General features: G+C 38.8%; 3 protein-coding genes and 1 non-coding gene across 6 annotated transcripts in view; 2 read left to right on the top strand and 2 right to left on the bottom strand.

Moving 5' to 3' along the window:
• The window catches only part of LOC108975673 (serine-rich adhesin for platelets), a 21346-nt gene extending 14736 nt beyond the window's left edge, over positions 1–6610 (bottom strand). For 2 of the 3 annotated variants that reach the window (XM_018944354.1, XM_018944356.1), the window contains exons 1-2: positions 6547–6610; positions 2823–4390 (exon numbers count right to left, since the gene is read on the bottom strand). In XM_018944354.1, the coding sequence (XP_018799899.1) occupies positions 2823–3435 (613 nt within the window). In that variant the 5' untranslated portion in view covers positions 3436–4390; positions 6547–6610. Of the gene's footprint in view, positions 1–2822; positions 4391–5058; positions 5370–6546 lie in introns of those variants that run through there. The other variant, XM_018944355.1, reaches the window with a different exon arrangement.
• A 393-nt stretch (positions 6611–7003) lies between these two features.
• Trnaw-cca lies at positions 7004–7075 on the bottom strand. Its single transcript has one exon. It is a non-coding gene; the product is annotated as a tRNA-Trp (tRNA).
• A 617-nt stretch (positions 7076–7692) lies between these two features.
• LOC108975675 (lipoyl synthase, mitochondrial) lies at positions 7693–9590 on the top strand. The gene is made up of 5 exons (XM_018944358.1): positions 7693–7846; positions 7910–8284; positions 8486–8642; positions 8705–8762; positions 8827–9590. The coding sequence occupies exons 1-5, from the start codon at positions 7808–7810 to the stop codon at positions 9359–9361; spliced, it is 1164 nt and encodes a 387-aa protein (XP_018799903.1). The 5' UTR covers positions 7693–7807; the 3' UTR covers positions 9362–9590.
• Positions 9591–11248: 1658 nt separating this feature from the next.
• Positions 11249–14697, top strand: LOC108975674 (cationic amino acid transporter 4). Its single transcript, XM_018944357.1, is given in 2 exon segments — positions 11249–11690; positions 11812–14697. Coding segments are annotated over 2 exon segments (2019 nt in total). The 5' UTR covers positions 11249–11548; the 3' UTR covers positions 13689–14697.
• The last annotated feature ends 551 nt before the right edge of the window (positions 14698–15248 follow it).

The following is a 15248-nucleotide window of genomic DNA, read 5'->3' as shown; positions in this document are numbered from 1 at the left end:
TTAATTTTTTATTAATTAAGTAAGCAACCAAATTAGTACGACCTTCGCTTYCACTCTATTTTACGGCGCAACTTTTGTTGCGTGAATTTGTGTATAAAACTATTTAGCTCAATATTATTGTAAATTATATTGCAGATAAAAATTGCTAATTGAAACACATGTCTAAAAAAATAATAAAAAGAAACGCAATATTAAAGGGCTCGAAAGAAGCAGATAATTTTGTACAAATAAATGCTTAAATTCATCAAAAAATATGTACATATTATTTAAAAAAATCGTACGTGGGCAGGAATATGAATTGTTGAAAATATGAAATTCATATGCAGATGAGCACTCACCGGTTGTCGGTAACCAAATATAGACAAAATTGTTCTTTATATGCTTCAAATGTGTTTTTGTGTTCTTAAAAAATATTTTTTTAATTTTAACGCCGTGACAACATGAGTCATGTGTTAGGGTGCGACAGGCCGCAACCAGAAATGGTTTACGAAAAATTGCGTCAAGTTTCGTTGTGGTAGATAAATACCGACATATGTACAGATATACGGATTAGCTCAGCGGAATTACAAATGTGAGTGAAAAAAGCTAGAGCGGCGGTATGGGTGATTCATGTAGTAARCACTTAGCGCACTGTCAGCTAAGCACGACGCAATGGAGTACTTACATACATACGTACATGCAGGTGTATGTCTGCGTATGTGGATATGGGCTCGTTTAGATAAATACTCACACACGCACATTGGAGTGGAGGTAAGTAAACAGAAGTTATAAAAGTAAACAAACACCGTTTGTAGGGAAAAATTACAGGCRGTAAGGCTGCTGCTTCACCGGTTTGCTGCGCGCATATGCAAAATATGGCAGTTTTACGTTTATCATAAACACATTTTAATGTGACTGGAACTATGGAGCACATAACGTTTCAACGCTGGAATTCTTAACCAATTGAGGTCTATTGGTCAGCTGTGCACAGCTGAGGGAATAAAATTTTTGCACATAACTCAAGCGAAAAGTGGGCTAATCATCAAGCGCTTACAAAATACGTGAAACATATTTCAAAACGCAGCGACATACATACATACATACATATAGACATCTCTACATACATATGTATGTGCATACATAATTAGTTTATTTTAATGCAAGTATAATGACATTAGCTTTAAAAATGTTAAACGAAATTAGTTTTATTAAAATAACAATGARTGAATGAAAAAAGTCAACAAACCGTATTAGGTAATACGTGAATTTGTATGAGTGTGCGTGTGTACCGTCCAAAGCGACAAGTGCGACGTGAGCGCAATTTGAATGACAATTAACATTTTCAGCAWAGCCAATGCAATCAACAGCGGTAACAACAAGCCAAGCAAAGGCATAAGTCACCAGCAAAACACAACCACAACAATGAAGCTAACAATAAGCGTAAGCTTAAAATGTTGAAAAAATGCATGGAAATAAAAGCAAAATATACAAATTCACAGTCAGAAATATGTGTATCAGTGTGTGTGGTTGCATGTATGACCATAAAAAGCTAATAAAAAGCAGTTCCATAAGATAAAAGTGCTTCGCGTGAATGATGTGAAACTGCGGCTGCTCGGATCGAAGCTACTGATATTCGAAAAATTTTGCAAATACGCACGTATTTATGTACATACATACATATGTACATACAGATGCATAAGATGCACAGTGATCAACGGTGACAGCTTAGAACAGTGAATTTTTTATCCCCATTTCCAATATTCGCAATATTTATTGCGAGTTGTATATGCACCAACTAATCCCCCAGTTTTTGAGATATAGATCTGAAAATTTACACGAGTGCTTTTCTCTGCAGGGAGTTACTCATTTGTCGGAACCGCCGATATCGGACCACTATAGCATATTATCTGTCATACAAACTGGCCGATCAAAATCCAGTCCTTCTATGAAAAACKTTTGTATTTGACGAGATATCTTCTCGAAATTTTGCACGAATTACTGTCCAAAGTAACAGTATAATCTCCGAAGAAATTGTTCACATCGGACCACTATAGCATATAGCTGCCATACAAACTGACCGATCAAAATCCAGTCCTTGTATGGAAATATTTTGTATTGCACAAGATATCTTCACGAAATTTTGCATACATTATTGTCCAAGGCAACAGCACATTTTTCGAACAAATTATTCAGATCAGATCAAAATAACATATAACTGCCATACATATTTGTTAAGATGTCTTCAGCATAGGTTATTGTCCAAGACAACGGAACAATTTCTATARAAAATTTGTTTTCATTTGTGAAGGGTATACTAGCTTTTGGTGCAACCGAAATTAATGTTTTTTTTTCTAATTTTATCCATATTTGCAAGCTGTTATTTACATGCGTTGGATATTTATTTTGAGAACTATCAATGAACGCTTTGTAATGATCGGGATTGCTCGTGTTACGGTTGTTCGAGCAGTGTAGCTCAAACGGCTTGGGTGAGAGTGTATGACCGGCTAAAAATCCGGTTCTATTCTAGCTACGTATACACGAATGCGGTTTGAGTACACATGATTCACGGCCGGAAAATACCAATGAGCTTTTTTTAGCCAGGCATACAACAAAAGTTACACACACTACAAAAGTTAGCAAAGAGATTTCAGTAAGGTAAATAGATCAAATCTAGACAATAACACATTCAATCGAATTTATACGTACATACTATATGTACATATATATGCATAGGAGTTCACACGCAGGCGCGCGTTTTGACCCACTGTCACCAAGCGCTTGCTATTGCCAAACGCTAAGGCTATTGTTCAAGTTTCTTTTTTTGTGCTATTTTTTCCACTCACCTTTTTCATTGCAAAGCGGTTTGCCAAAGCAAATTTTTGCATTTGAGTCATCAACCGCCACAGCGAGTCCAACTCCATAACCAGCACCAATAATATCTCTATCGTAAGCGTCAGCATTAGTTGCCAATGCTTGTGTATTGCCAAGATAATGCGAGGATGAGCGGTTTTTTAACTGTTGCAGCTGCGCTTGCTGCTCAATGACATCATCGATCTTCTTCAAATTTTCCGGTGTGGTATCGGTCTTCTCATGCCCGTCCGAAAACGAATCACATTCATAGTCAGTGCAACAATTGCTGGTCGGCGTATCTAACAAGTGTTGATCTTGCAACTGGCGTTGTTGTTGCTGCAACGTTGTTTCGCCTAATTTCCGTGGCACATCACMGTCATACGTTGACGGTGTTGTTGGGCTTTCATAAGGCGAACGATCGATAGTTGCGTGAAAGTTGCGCGTGCCGTCGACATTCTCCGCACCTGCCATTGTGTCTGATGTAGTTAGCGCGTTTGACGCTAGCGCTGCTGTAGCGTTAGCCACATTTGTGTTATCCATTGTGCTCGTTGTTGTTGTTGCTGTCACTGTGTTGTTAGAATCATTTGCGGTTGCGTATGATGTCATGATATTTGCTTAAATATCCACCGACAGGCAACCAGAACACGCAGAGAATATGGTTGTCGTGTTGTTTTTAATTATTATTTTATTTTATTTTTATTTTTTGATTTTTGTTATGCTTTTTGGCAAGTTGAGAGAAAATGCACAGGTACCTATCTCGAATTCTTTCTGTTTGTGGCAAAGTATTTAAATGTGTTCACGCTTACTAAAAGGTCGTACAATAAATTAATTAATCAACTAGGTGTGTGACGCTGTGTCCGCTTCACTACGCTTCCCTGCGTTATGCTTATTTATATTAATACGTGCGCTCTCCTGACWCTTCCTACTGCCTTGACTATTTTACTTCTTTCGTTTCGCTCGCTTYCACTTTGTGCGTTCGTTCTTATCACTAGTAGTTACAAAAGCAACAAAATAGAAATTTGTATGCCTTTAGGATGCAAGCGTGCGTGTGTGTCGATATGAGGGGAAGGTAGGTGGATGTGAACCGTGTGTTAAGTGTTGGCGATTTCGTAGTTGTACGCTCGCTTATGGATTTTTAMGTGCGATTGTATGTGCAGGTGCCGTGGGTGTTACCTCTCCGTGTTTGATATTTTTTGCTCTGCTATATGCTAAATTCCTGTTGTTGCCGTTGWTGTCGGCGTTTTCGCAAAGTTCGTTAGCTTTTGACGCTGCGTCGACGAAAATATTTGTCATCAGACGTGTTTGTTTGCAATGAATTTGATTTTAAAATTCCAAAGCGACACGTCTGACATCGGCCGCTTTCAACTTACTGTCTGCAACATTATTGTCAAATTCTATCAGCAAGTTTGACAGATTGATTAGTGTAACAGCCTGAAGAACTCTACACATAAGAAACACACAATGATTGACGTGGAGTGTTCTAAGGTGGTGGTTGGGCGATTGTTTGGTGCTATCCGGTTTGGTTAGTTGGTCAGTTGGTTGATTAACCACGTATCGGCAACTGTAAAGGAAATAAAGCGAAATTAATTTATGCGGCGAAACATTAAATATATAAAACAACAACAGCAACAAAGGTTACAAGCAGCGCGCGTATGTGTGTTCTTATTTATTGTACGAGTTCCGTGTGTGCCAAATTTTTTACATACACTTGTATGGTTGCTTTTGCGAACATATGTTTATAGAAGCATACTATAGTTTCCAATTTTAGCCATACATTTTACAAAAAACACTTCTCACAAYTTTATTTGCGTTCGATGAAAATAGAAAATCGAAATTGAATTGAAATTTTCAAGGTTTCCTCCATTGAGCACTTGTAAGAAAATTTCGTGCTTTCGATTTTATTCAAGTACCTTTCCACTTTTTTATTTGTTTTGTTTTGTATTACCAAGCAGACAAGACTGCGTCAATGGCATTGAAGAGCTAAATAGGAGACATTACAAAAAAAAAAAAAAGAAGTCCCTTACAGCATAACACTAAAACACTAATATCAGCTGTGTCAAAAGCGCGTCCACTTTGTTCGTGCACATGTAGAAACGTTCAACGACCAAGGGCGTCAATTCACTGCCTCGGTCTATTTGTGTTACACAAAAAGATAGCAACAGCACAAATTTTCGAAACTTCTTCATTAGACTGTGTATTGCTAAGATTATAGCCACCTTTTATTTTCACCTTTTTTGCTTTTTATTTGATTTTTTGTAGCTTCGCTTTCTGCCTGTTATTTGAATTTCATTCAATTTATCACGCTAATGAACTCTATTCTAACCGCTTTKTAATCTCTATTGTTTCTTAATGCTGTGATATTTGCATTTTTATTTTCTCATTTTTCTTGCCGAATTTCAGAATTAAGTTAATAGTTTACRGCAAAATACAACTGTCCGCACTCTAGACTTTTATGATGTCCAATCGTCTCTATTAGCAAAAATACTAAATCCAATTGGTATATACTATCTACAAACTAGTGGTCATAGCCGCTTGAATTGTTTTGGCCAAGTGAGTGCCAATATGACGCTGAGTAAATAAATCAAAGAGAGCGCAATAGCGATGTAGAGAGCAAAGGTAGAGTAACCGAATCAGTTGATAATTTTATAGCAAGTAGTTTACAAAAACAACAGTTAATCAAAATTTAAGGGCGTACTGAAGTTTTAATTGTTCATTCAGTTACTCTTTTGTGAAAGTACAGCTGCATTATTGACTGTTTAACTATTTCAATCATTTTATATATTTTTTACAACCAAACTCGAACTTAAACCAARAGTAGTCACAAACGATAACGAATACCATACAATTCTCCACCACCAATTTGAGTATCATATATTAAYTCGCTCGCACTCAGTTCTCCGTGAAACACAAATTCCGTTCCGAGTGTACAGGTCCAAGCAATTTGTCGTCATCTACAGCTAATTACCAAATTGTCAATTACATATGATAYGTTTTGCATGTGCCAACTAATGAATGGATTGTAGAGGCAAATTGTCACTGCATTTACTACTTTCAACTTTGATTGCACATAATGAACCGTTTTAACATCCGCTTTTWCTTAGTTTATAAGCACTTTAAATAGCAAAATATCATTGTAACGTTTGAAAGAACAGGTGGGTAGGTATTTTCAACGGCATAGCGCACTGCAGGTGCATTTTACACACCAGTGAACACCTCATATGGAAGCCAATTTGCGGTCACACCCTGACGAACAGCAAGACCAATTGCGCTCTCCTATTAGAATTTTAGGCGAATATCATTCGGTGTACAATACGCGAATATGCGTATTTCTTTGTATAACTATTTCTTTTTAATATGTATGAATATGAACAAAATTGAAAAATCACATTTGTRTTGAATGCGAAATTGTTACGCCGCTAAATGGTCATTTGTGTAGTTATTCCTTTGTACAGAACTTATTTCTTTCACTCTAACAACAAAACAACACGCACTCGATACTCGTGTGAGCACACTCGGCGCTACGCCTGATGGTGGGCGCTGTATTGGCATTTTCGTTTCCTTTTTTTTGGTTTATCGAACGCACAAATTTACACCACCTTTTTTAGTTCACCACGTATTTGAGTTGCATTTATTACTCCGCGTATATTTGTTTAAATTGTTCACAGATTAATGCAAATTTTTGCATTTAATTCGYTATTATTTACACAAAAAACCTACCGTGAGGAAAAGCGATGTTATCTACCGTTGTCCACACAAAAACTTCYAATTAGACTATTCTGACATACCAAAGAGCGTGAATGTGTCATATGTGCTCATAGAGCACAGGGTTGCATGTGGCAAAGCGAATTTAAAAATAAGGTCTTGTGATAAGCGAAGTTTTTTAAAATTGTTGCAATAAATTTTTCAAAAATTTATTCCTTAAGAGATTGAATTTTGTTTATGAAAATTCGTACATTATTTAATTGTATGCTTAATTAAATATTTAGAAGCACATGTGAAATAATTTGAAGCATTAACTGATATGTTGTCAGGCAATAAGTTGATTAGTATGGTCGTTGAAATTATTAAAAGTAGCTTATGTTTTTGAAATCGATTTCAATGTTTAAACTGACAGTTAAAAAAAAAAGTTAAATATTTTAAGAAAAACTAAATAAAAGACAAAAAAGCTTACAGATGACCCCGACGTGATTTGAACACGCAACCTTCTGATCTGGAGTCAGACGCGCTACCGTTGCGCCACGGAGTCTCTTCACTATTAACGGCGCATTTAGCTCTACATATATGCAGTTTTAACACATAATACTCTTATTTAAAAGTCAATAGTATTATAAATTATTTCGGTGCTTATTATTTTTATATCTTATCAGACCTCACAATTGGCAATAAATTTTTTAAATATCTTATAAGGTCGCAAATAATTGTCGCATGTTCTTTGCTACCTTGTTAAAAAGAGTTAACCATAATTAAAAGTTTTTTATTAAAAAACATAATAATATAAAGTAAACTAAATGACAAATAGTAACTTACACGGTTTCGAACCTGAGACTATATGAAATATGAATGCAGTGCAGCGATATACGTATTTGTTTTTATGAATTTATGTAGAGCATGTAAACGAAACTTCGTCTGAAAAGCACTAAATAAACAAATTTAATTAAATTTAATGTATCCATACAATTTTTATTTTTTTTTTTAAAGAAAATTACATCTTTTATAAATATTGTGATTAGCGCCACATAGCGGTGCCTAGCACATAACAATTTTTTTCTTACAGTTTGAAAGCTTTGTCAATATTTTAAGCGATAAGAGATAGACGTTCTCTGATAAGAGCGTACGTTCTCTGCTAAATCTCGTTGTTGTCAAAATCAGCTGTTCAATATTATCGTCCCGCAGATTGTTATTTAATTTATAGGCACTGATTTTGGAAAATTTTACACGCAGTATCACGCACATAAACGAATATATAGTACATGGCAAAATGCTACGACAATGCGTGCCTAAATCACCAGTAAGAGTGGTAAGAAAAGTAATATATTTAAAATAGTTGACTTATTTATAATATTAATTTCATCATACGCAGCACACTAGCGCTCGCGGTATACTAAGGAGAACTGCAACGAATGCACCTGCCACAGCAGCAAAGGAAAAACTCGAAGAAATACGTGGACGTTTGGAGAAGGGGCCAAACTTCCAAGATTTTGTGCAAAATCCAGAGTACACGCGTGAAGAATGGACTGCCTACGAAGGAAAATTGCGGCGAGAGAAGGGTGAAAATGAACGCTTACGGCTACCRCCTTGGTTGAAGACAACAATACCCATGGGTAAAAATTTTGCCAAGATCAAGACACAGTTGCGTGAATTGAAGTTGGCTACAGTGTGTGAGGAAGCGCGGTGTCCAAATATCGGCGAATGTTGGGGCGGTGGAGAAAATGGGACACAAACAGCAACTATTATGGTAAGACAGAGCAGAGAGTATGTAGCATAAGTAGTTAATATGGATTTGATTTGTTTAAAAAAAATTATATCATATCAATAGTGCTGTGTTGACCTTTACTGATAAGCTGTCAAGCATTTGTGGTTGTATGTTGACTCTATTTACATGCATATATACATACATATATATTTATATTGAAATGTGCTTATCTTATTGCCACAGCTGATGGGTGATACATGCACGCGTGGTTGTCGCTTCTGCTCTGTCAAAACTGCCCGCAAGCCACCACCATTAGACTCCGCTGAGCCGGTAAATACAGCTACAGCTATTGCCTCCTGGGGCTTAGATTACATTGTGCTCACATCAGTTGATCGAGATGGTATGTTTTTAATTATTTAGAATTTTTTTTTTTTAATTTTCTATGATAATATTGGCCTTCAGATTTACCCGATGGTGGCTCAAATCATATCGCCGAAACTGTGCGCGAAATCAAAGCGCGGTAAGACATACTCAAAATTTKTTTCTTTAATTTTTGTATAATATTCATAATTTGTAACTTTTAGCAATCCAAACATTTTCGTCGAATGTTTGGTGCCTGACTTTCGTGGCGATTTGACGTGTGTCGAGACTATAGCCAATAGCGGTCTGGATGTGTATGCGCACAATATCGAAACTGTCGAGAAATTGACACCATTTGTGCGTGATCGCCGTGCACATTATCGTCAAACACTGACTGTATTGCAGCAAGCAAAACAGTTCAACCCGAAACTCGTTACAAAGAGCTCTATCATGCTCGGTCTGGGCGAAACAGATGCCGAAATCGAGCAAACTATGCTGGATCTGCGTGAAGCAGGCGTGGAATGTCTCACCCTAGGCCAGTACATGCAACCCACAAATAGGCATTTAAAAGTTATCGAATATGTAACGCCTGAAAAATTCAAGCACTGGGAGCAACGCGGCAATGAATTGGGTTTCTTGTATACTGCGAGTGGACCGCTGGTGCGTAGCTCATACAAAGCCGGTGAATTTTTCATAACAAGCATACTAAAGAATCGTCAAGCCCAAGCAGTTGGAGCGCAAACCACACAGGAGCAGTAATTAGCTATATTTGTTGTAGGGGAAAATYGTGAAATATATGCAATTGATGTATGCGAGCGCTGATTTAGAAGTGGTTAATAATATGCTTTTTTGAATTATGATTCAACTTTTTGTGTGTAAAAATATTATTTTAAACTAAATATTTTTGCTGCTTGATAACTTATTGTTAAAGTGATATATGTGCGTACTCAATTGGTTTGTAGTAAAATATACACACGCTTTTTAATGAAAAAAATGGTAATTTTCTTTTCCGTTTGCTATTCTTATATGAATGTATATCAGAAACAAGTAAACATGCTAACTTGCGCTACAACGAAGTGACTAATGACTGATTTAGTTCGTTTAGTTTGTATGGCAGCTATATGCTATAGTGCTCCGATCTGAGCAAAATATTCAGAGATTTTAACGATGGCTTTGACAAAATTGTATGCCAAATTTCGTGCAGATATCTCGTCAAATAAATAACTTTTCCATACAAGGACTTTAGGTTAAAGTGTCAGTTTGTATGGCAACTATAAGATATAGTGGTCCGAATTGAACAATATCCTGTGAGATTGTGGTGATCATTTTCACAAAAATTTATGCCAAATTTCGTTACAATAACTCGTCAATTGTACAAATTTTCCATACAAGGACCATAATTAGATCGGTCACTTTGTATGGGAGCTACATGTTTTAGTTGTGCGATCTCAACAATTTCTACGCAGATTATAGCGCTGCTTCCGACAACATTCCACGCCAAATTTCAAAATAATAACTCGCCAAATATAAAAGTTTTCTATACAAAAACTTCAATTTGATCGTTCAGTTTGTATGGCAGTTATATCATATAGTGTTCCGAATTGAACCAATTCTTGTGAAATTGTGGTAATCATTTCCCCCAAATATTATACAAAATTTCGTGACGATATCTCATCAAGTATAAAAGTTTTCCATACAAGAACTTTAGTTTCATCGGACATTTTGTATGGCAGCTATATCATATAATGTTTCGAATAGTACCCAATCTTGTGAGGTTGTAGCGATCCTTTACAAAGAAATCTATTCTAAATTTCGGGCGTATTTCTCGTCAAATAAAAATCTTTTCCATACAAAGACTTCAATTTGATCGTTCAGTTTATATGGCAGCGATATGTTATAACTGTCCAATCTAAACAATTCGTTCATAGATTGTAGCGCTGCCTTAGACAATATTCCATGCAAAATTTCGTAACGATAACTCGTCAAAAATAAAAGTTTTTCATACAAAGACTTCAGCTTAATCGTTTATGTGGGCAAACTTAATATACCCTCGTCGGGATATAAATATACCACAACTCATAATTGCATTAAAGTGAAAGCGTGTAAAATCTATGAGCTTGCCACACAAAGCTCAAACTACTTACTTGCATTAATATCTACGGTCACCTAGCAGTGTGCAAATGTTGTTGTATTGGTAAGTGCACTTATGAAGTTCAAGTTCATGCAACGACAACAACAACAACAAACGCAATAGAATTAGCACAAAAGCGATTGCTTCGCAGTCTCATTTCCGCTGTGTGCGTAGGCATGTAAAGTTGGCGGCATTGTTGCTTGCTGGCTATGTCACCTCAACAAGTGTCCGTTGCTACAACAATAAGCAGCAACTTTCAGTGCTACACTCACGTCAGCAGAAGTAAACAAAGTTTCATTTTACATGGCCATTACATGCCGCTCTCCGCCCCCCGCAACCAACTGCCGCTGCAGCTGTTGATGGATTTTTCGCGCATGCGCCGCAGCCAAAGGCATTTAGTCGCATTTTTCTTCGTGCGAATTTTTCTCACAATCCCACTGACATTTGTGAGTCAATTGTCAGTTGTGAAAATTGCTGCAGCAGCTGCCGCTCCGCAGTACAAAGTGTCGTTTTGCTATATTTTTTTCCAAAAAAGCTAAAGAAATTGTTCAAAATATTGTAAATAATTAGTGAAAATATTATTTTCTGCATTAAAAGCGTTTGGGACTGTGTAAAACGTCAGCAAGCAGGCTGTAGCGCAATTCCAGCCTGAAAGTATGCAACGTTGCTACGACTGCGACATATGTTAAGTTGTAACAGCGCAGTTTTGCATAACCCAAAGGGATAGCTGTCCACCAGTGCACACGCACTCAACTTTCAACACCTGACACTGCTTAGTGCGTTGCCAGCTGCGGGACCCGCGTATCGCCGTCAATATGCCCAGCACACGACGCATTATACTCGGACACGTTATGTCTGGTTTGTGCTCCAAGATGAACCGCACGAAGCCTGTGCCTGCGGATGTCATGGAGACACCGCTCAAGCGCTGTCTCAACACCTTCGACATCACACTACTGGGTGAGTACCGAAGTCGCTGCGTAGGGAATATTGGCAAAAAAGTGTCTCAATAAAATTATTTTTTTTTAATATTTCCGAGACCAGCGTCACATTCATTTACTCACTCTTTTACGGTTTTCAGGCATCGGTCACATGGTTGGCGCCGGCATTTATGTGCTCACCGGCACCGTGGCAAAGGATATGGCCGGTCCCGGCATCATATTGTCCTTCATCTTGGCCAGTTTCGTTTCATTGCTGGCCGCGCTCTGTTATGCGGAGTTCGGCACGCGCGTACCCAAAGCGGGTTCCGCCTATGTCTACACCTACATCTCGATTGGTGAGTTTTGGGCTTTTGTAATCGGCTGGAATATACTATTGGAGCATATGTTGGGCGCAGCTTCGGTGGCGCGTGCCTGGAGCGGTTATGTGGACTCGATGCTAGATGGTTGGATTGCTAATACGACGCTGGCCATAACCGGTGAGCTGCACGAGCAATTGTTTGCACGTTATCCCGATGTGCTGGCATTTCTGGTGTGTCTGGTTTATGCTGCTGCCTTGGGTATCGGCGTTAAGGCTACGGCCGTTTTCAATAGCTTGTTGACTACTGTAAATATTGCCGTTATGATTTTGGTTATCGGTGTGGGTTTCTGATATGCGGATACTAAGAACTGGTCGGAGGCGGAGGGTGGTTTTCTGCCATACGGCGTTGGTGGTGTTATTGCCGGTGCGGCCACTTGTTTCTATGCCTTCGTGGGTTTCGACTCGATAGCCACGTCGTCGGAGGAGGCCAAGAACCCATCTGTATCTATACCTATAGCCACCTTACTTTCGCTCAGCGCTGTCACAGTCGGTTACATATTGGTGTCTGCGGCGCTCACGCTTATGATACCGATACGTGAAATCAATCCGGCTGCTTCGCTACCCGAGGCATTTGGACAAATGAATCTCTATTGGGCCAAGTATGTGATCTCGATTGGCGCGCTCTGCGGCATGACGACCACATTGTTGGGTTCGTTATTCGCCTTGCCGCGTTGCATGTACGCTATGGCCTCGGATGGCTTGCTCTTCAGCTGCTTTGGACGCATCAATACCACCACGCAAGTGCCCGTGCTCAATCTGGTGGTTTCCGGCTTGCTAAGCGCCATACTAGCGCTGCTCTTCGATTTGGAGAAGCTCGTGGAGTTCATGTCGATTGGCACGCTACTTGCGTACACCATCGTCTCGGCCAGCGTTATTATACTGCGTTATCGTCCGCTGGCCAGCCAGGAGCATGCCATCTATGCGCCCGACACACCCGACGAGGATGATGAGGACAACACCTCACAGTCAAGCATCGACACCGCTTCACCTACGAGTGATCTGATCGAGTGCGCGCTCGCCGGACGTCTCAAACCACAATTCCGTTGGCTGGAACCGCTGCTCGGTCGCTTCGAACCCGGCGCCGCAGTATCCGCTGCCGTGCTACTCTTTGCAGTGCTAAGCTTTGCGATTTGCTTCCAACTCGAGGTATCCTGGTCCGAACTTTACACCGGCACTTGGTGGGCGCTTTTGCTATATGGTTTTATGATATTCATAGCAGGTGCTTGTGTTGCCGTGATCGCGGTACATCATCAGAACACGCGCGGTCTGAACTTCAAAGTGCCGTTCGTGCCTTTCGTGCCGGCGCTAAGCATCTTCTGCAACATTGTGCTGATGGTGCATTTGAGTGCGCTCACCTGGCTGCGTTTCTTCATCTGGGTCGCGGTCGGCATGCTGATCTACTTCCTATACGGCATACATCACAGCAAGGAGGGTGAGGTGTGCTCTTCCTATTCCATGTTAATGACCTCAACGGAGGCGGGCAAATCGCATTGGGGTGCCACGGGTGGCGGTTTCACCATCAGCTTGAGTGGCAGTGGCGGCGCCGGTGTAATTAAGCGCACGGTGCTGCAGCGTTTTATTGGCAGAAAAATGGACGACAAGAAGCCGATTGTGGAGGAGGAGGATGTGGATGAAGTGGACGAAGAGGGACACACGTAAGCGACGGGTGGAAGAAGAAGTGCAAAGCAACAAGTAACTAGTTTGATTTTTCGTTTTACTTTAAGGATGAGATTTGCGAGCGGTTTGGAGATTTACTTTCAAGCATTTAATGTGGCGCACAAATCTTGATTAATATTTTGTATTTTTGTTTTTAGTAAAGGCAGGCTTAGAATTTCTAAAATGTGTCAGCACCTTTTTATGTTTTGTTTCAGTTTATATTTTATTTTTCGATTGAGGGAGCGCCAAATCAAAAGCTCTAGTTATGACTGTGTCTACTTTATGCCTTTCTTTGTTGCTTACTCAAGCGCCAGTCAGCGCTCAAATGCCCAGCAGCATGAGTCATGCGTCCAGCTCTATGCAAGCACAGACGTGTTTAATTAGTATTTCGTTTTTCATACGAAAGTCTCGATAAAATTGGTCAATTCGCACAATTCGTCATTATTTGATTAGCTTGTAGTCGACGTAGCGCGGTTTTGTGGCATACTATTTGATAAAAATATTGAAATGTTTAAGCATAAAGCTTTAGCGACCAGCCAGTTAGAGCTTTATGCAATATACATAAGTACATACATATGTATATACATGCATACACATAAGGGTGGGTTAAAAAAACGAATATTTTTTTTTTTGCTTTTTAATTTGAAAAATGGTTCCTAGACAGCTCTAAAATAGTCTCGTCAAGTCTCAGCTCTAAAGTGTAACGTGAAGATCCACCACCCTACAGTTTTCTATATTAATACCTTGAATAGGGTATATTAAGTTTGCCTCGAAGTTAGTAAAAATCTGCAGGAAGCGCCGGAGATCCTATCAAATGTACATATATAAAAATTCAGCATGATGAGTCAAGCCGGTTTAACCATGTCCGTCTATCTATCCGCGAACTAGTTCTTCACTTTCTAAACTATCGATCTAAAATTTTGCACACTAGTTCCTCAGTTCAGTCAAATATCGCTCTGAAATTTTACACAGGTTATTTTCTTCACAAGAAGCTGCTCATTTGATGCAATCACTGATATCGGACCACTATAGTATATAGCTGCCATACAAACTGAACGATCGGAATCAAATGCTTGTATGAAAAACTTTTTAAGTTTTCGAGATATCTTCACGAAATTTGGCATGAGTTATTAATCAAGGCAATAATACAATCTTAGAAGAAATTATTAAGATCGGAGAACTATAGCATACGGCTGCCATACAAACTGAGTAATAGGAATCAAGTGTTTGTATGGGAAACTTTTTTATTTTTTGAGATATCTTCAAAAACTTTACAAGGATTTTTTTTGCAGAGAAATTATGTAATCTCCGAAACAATTGTTCAGATCGGTTAGCTATAGCATATGGCTGTCGTACAAACTGAACAATCAACATCAATTTCTTGTAATGATTTTTTTTATATTAGTGGTTGTGAAGGGTATTACAGCTTCGGTGCAACCGAAATTAGCCTTTTTTCTTGTTTTTTTTTTTCATAGTATAAGTTTATTTATAACGGTGCAGCAGTTATAAAAATTCCAATCTCGACCCAAGTACTTGAAAAAATATTTCGTTTCATAGTTTTTG

Source organism: Bactrocera latifrons, unplaced genomic scaffold (assembly GCF_001853355.1).
Source record: "Bactrocera latifrons isolate USDA-ARS-PBARC rearing strain unplaced genomic scaffold, ASM185335v1 scaffold_68, whole genome shotgun sequence".
Lineage (NCBI taxonomy): Eukaryota > Metazoa > Arthropoda > Insecta > Diptera > Tephritidae > Bactrocera > Bactrocera latifrons.
This window is presented reverse-complemented; position numbering and strand designations above follow the sequence as displayed.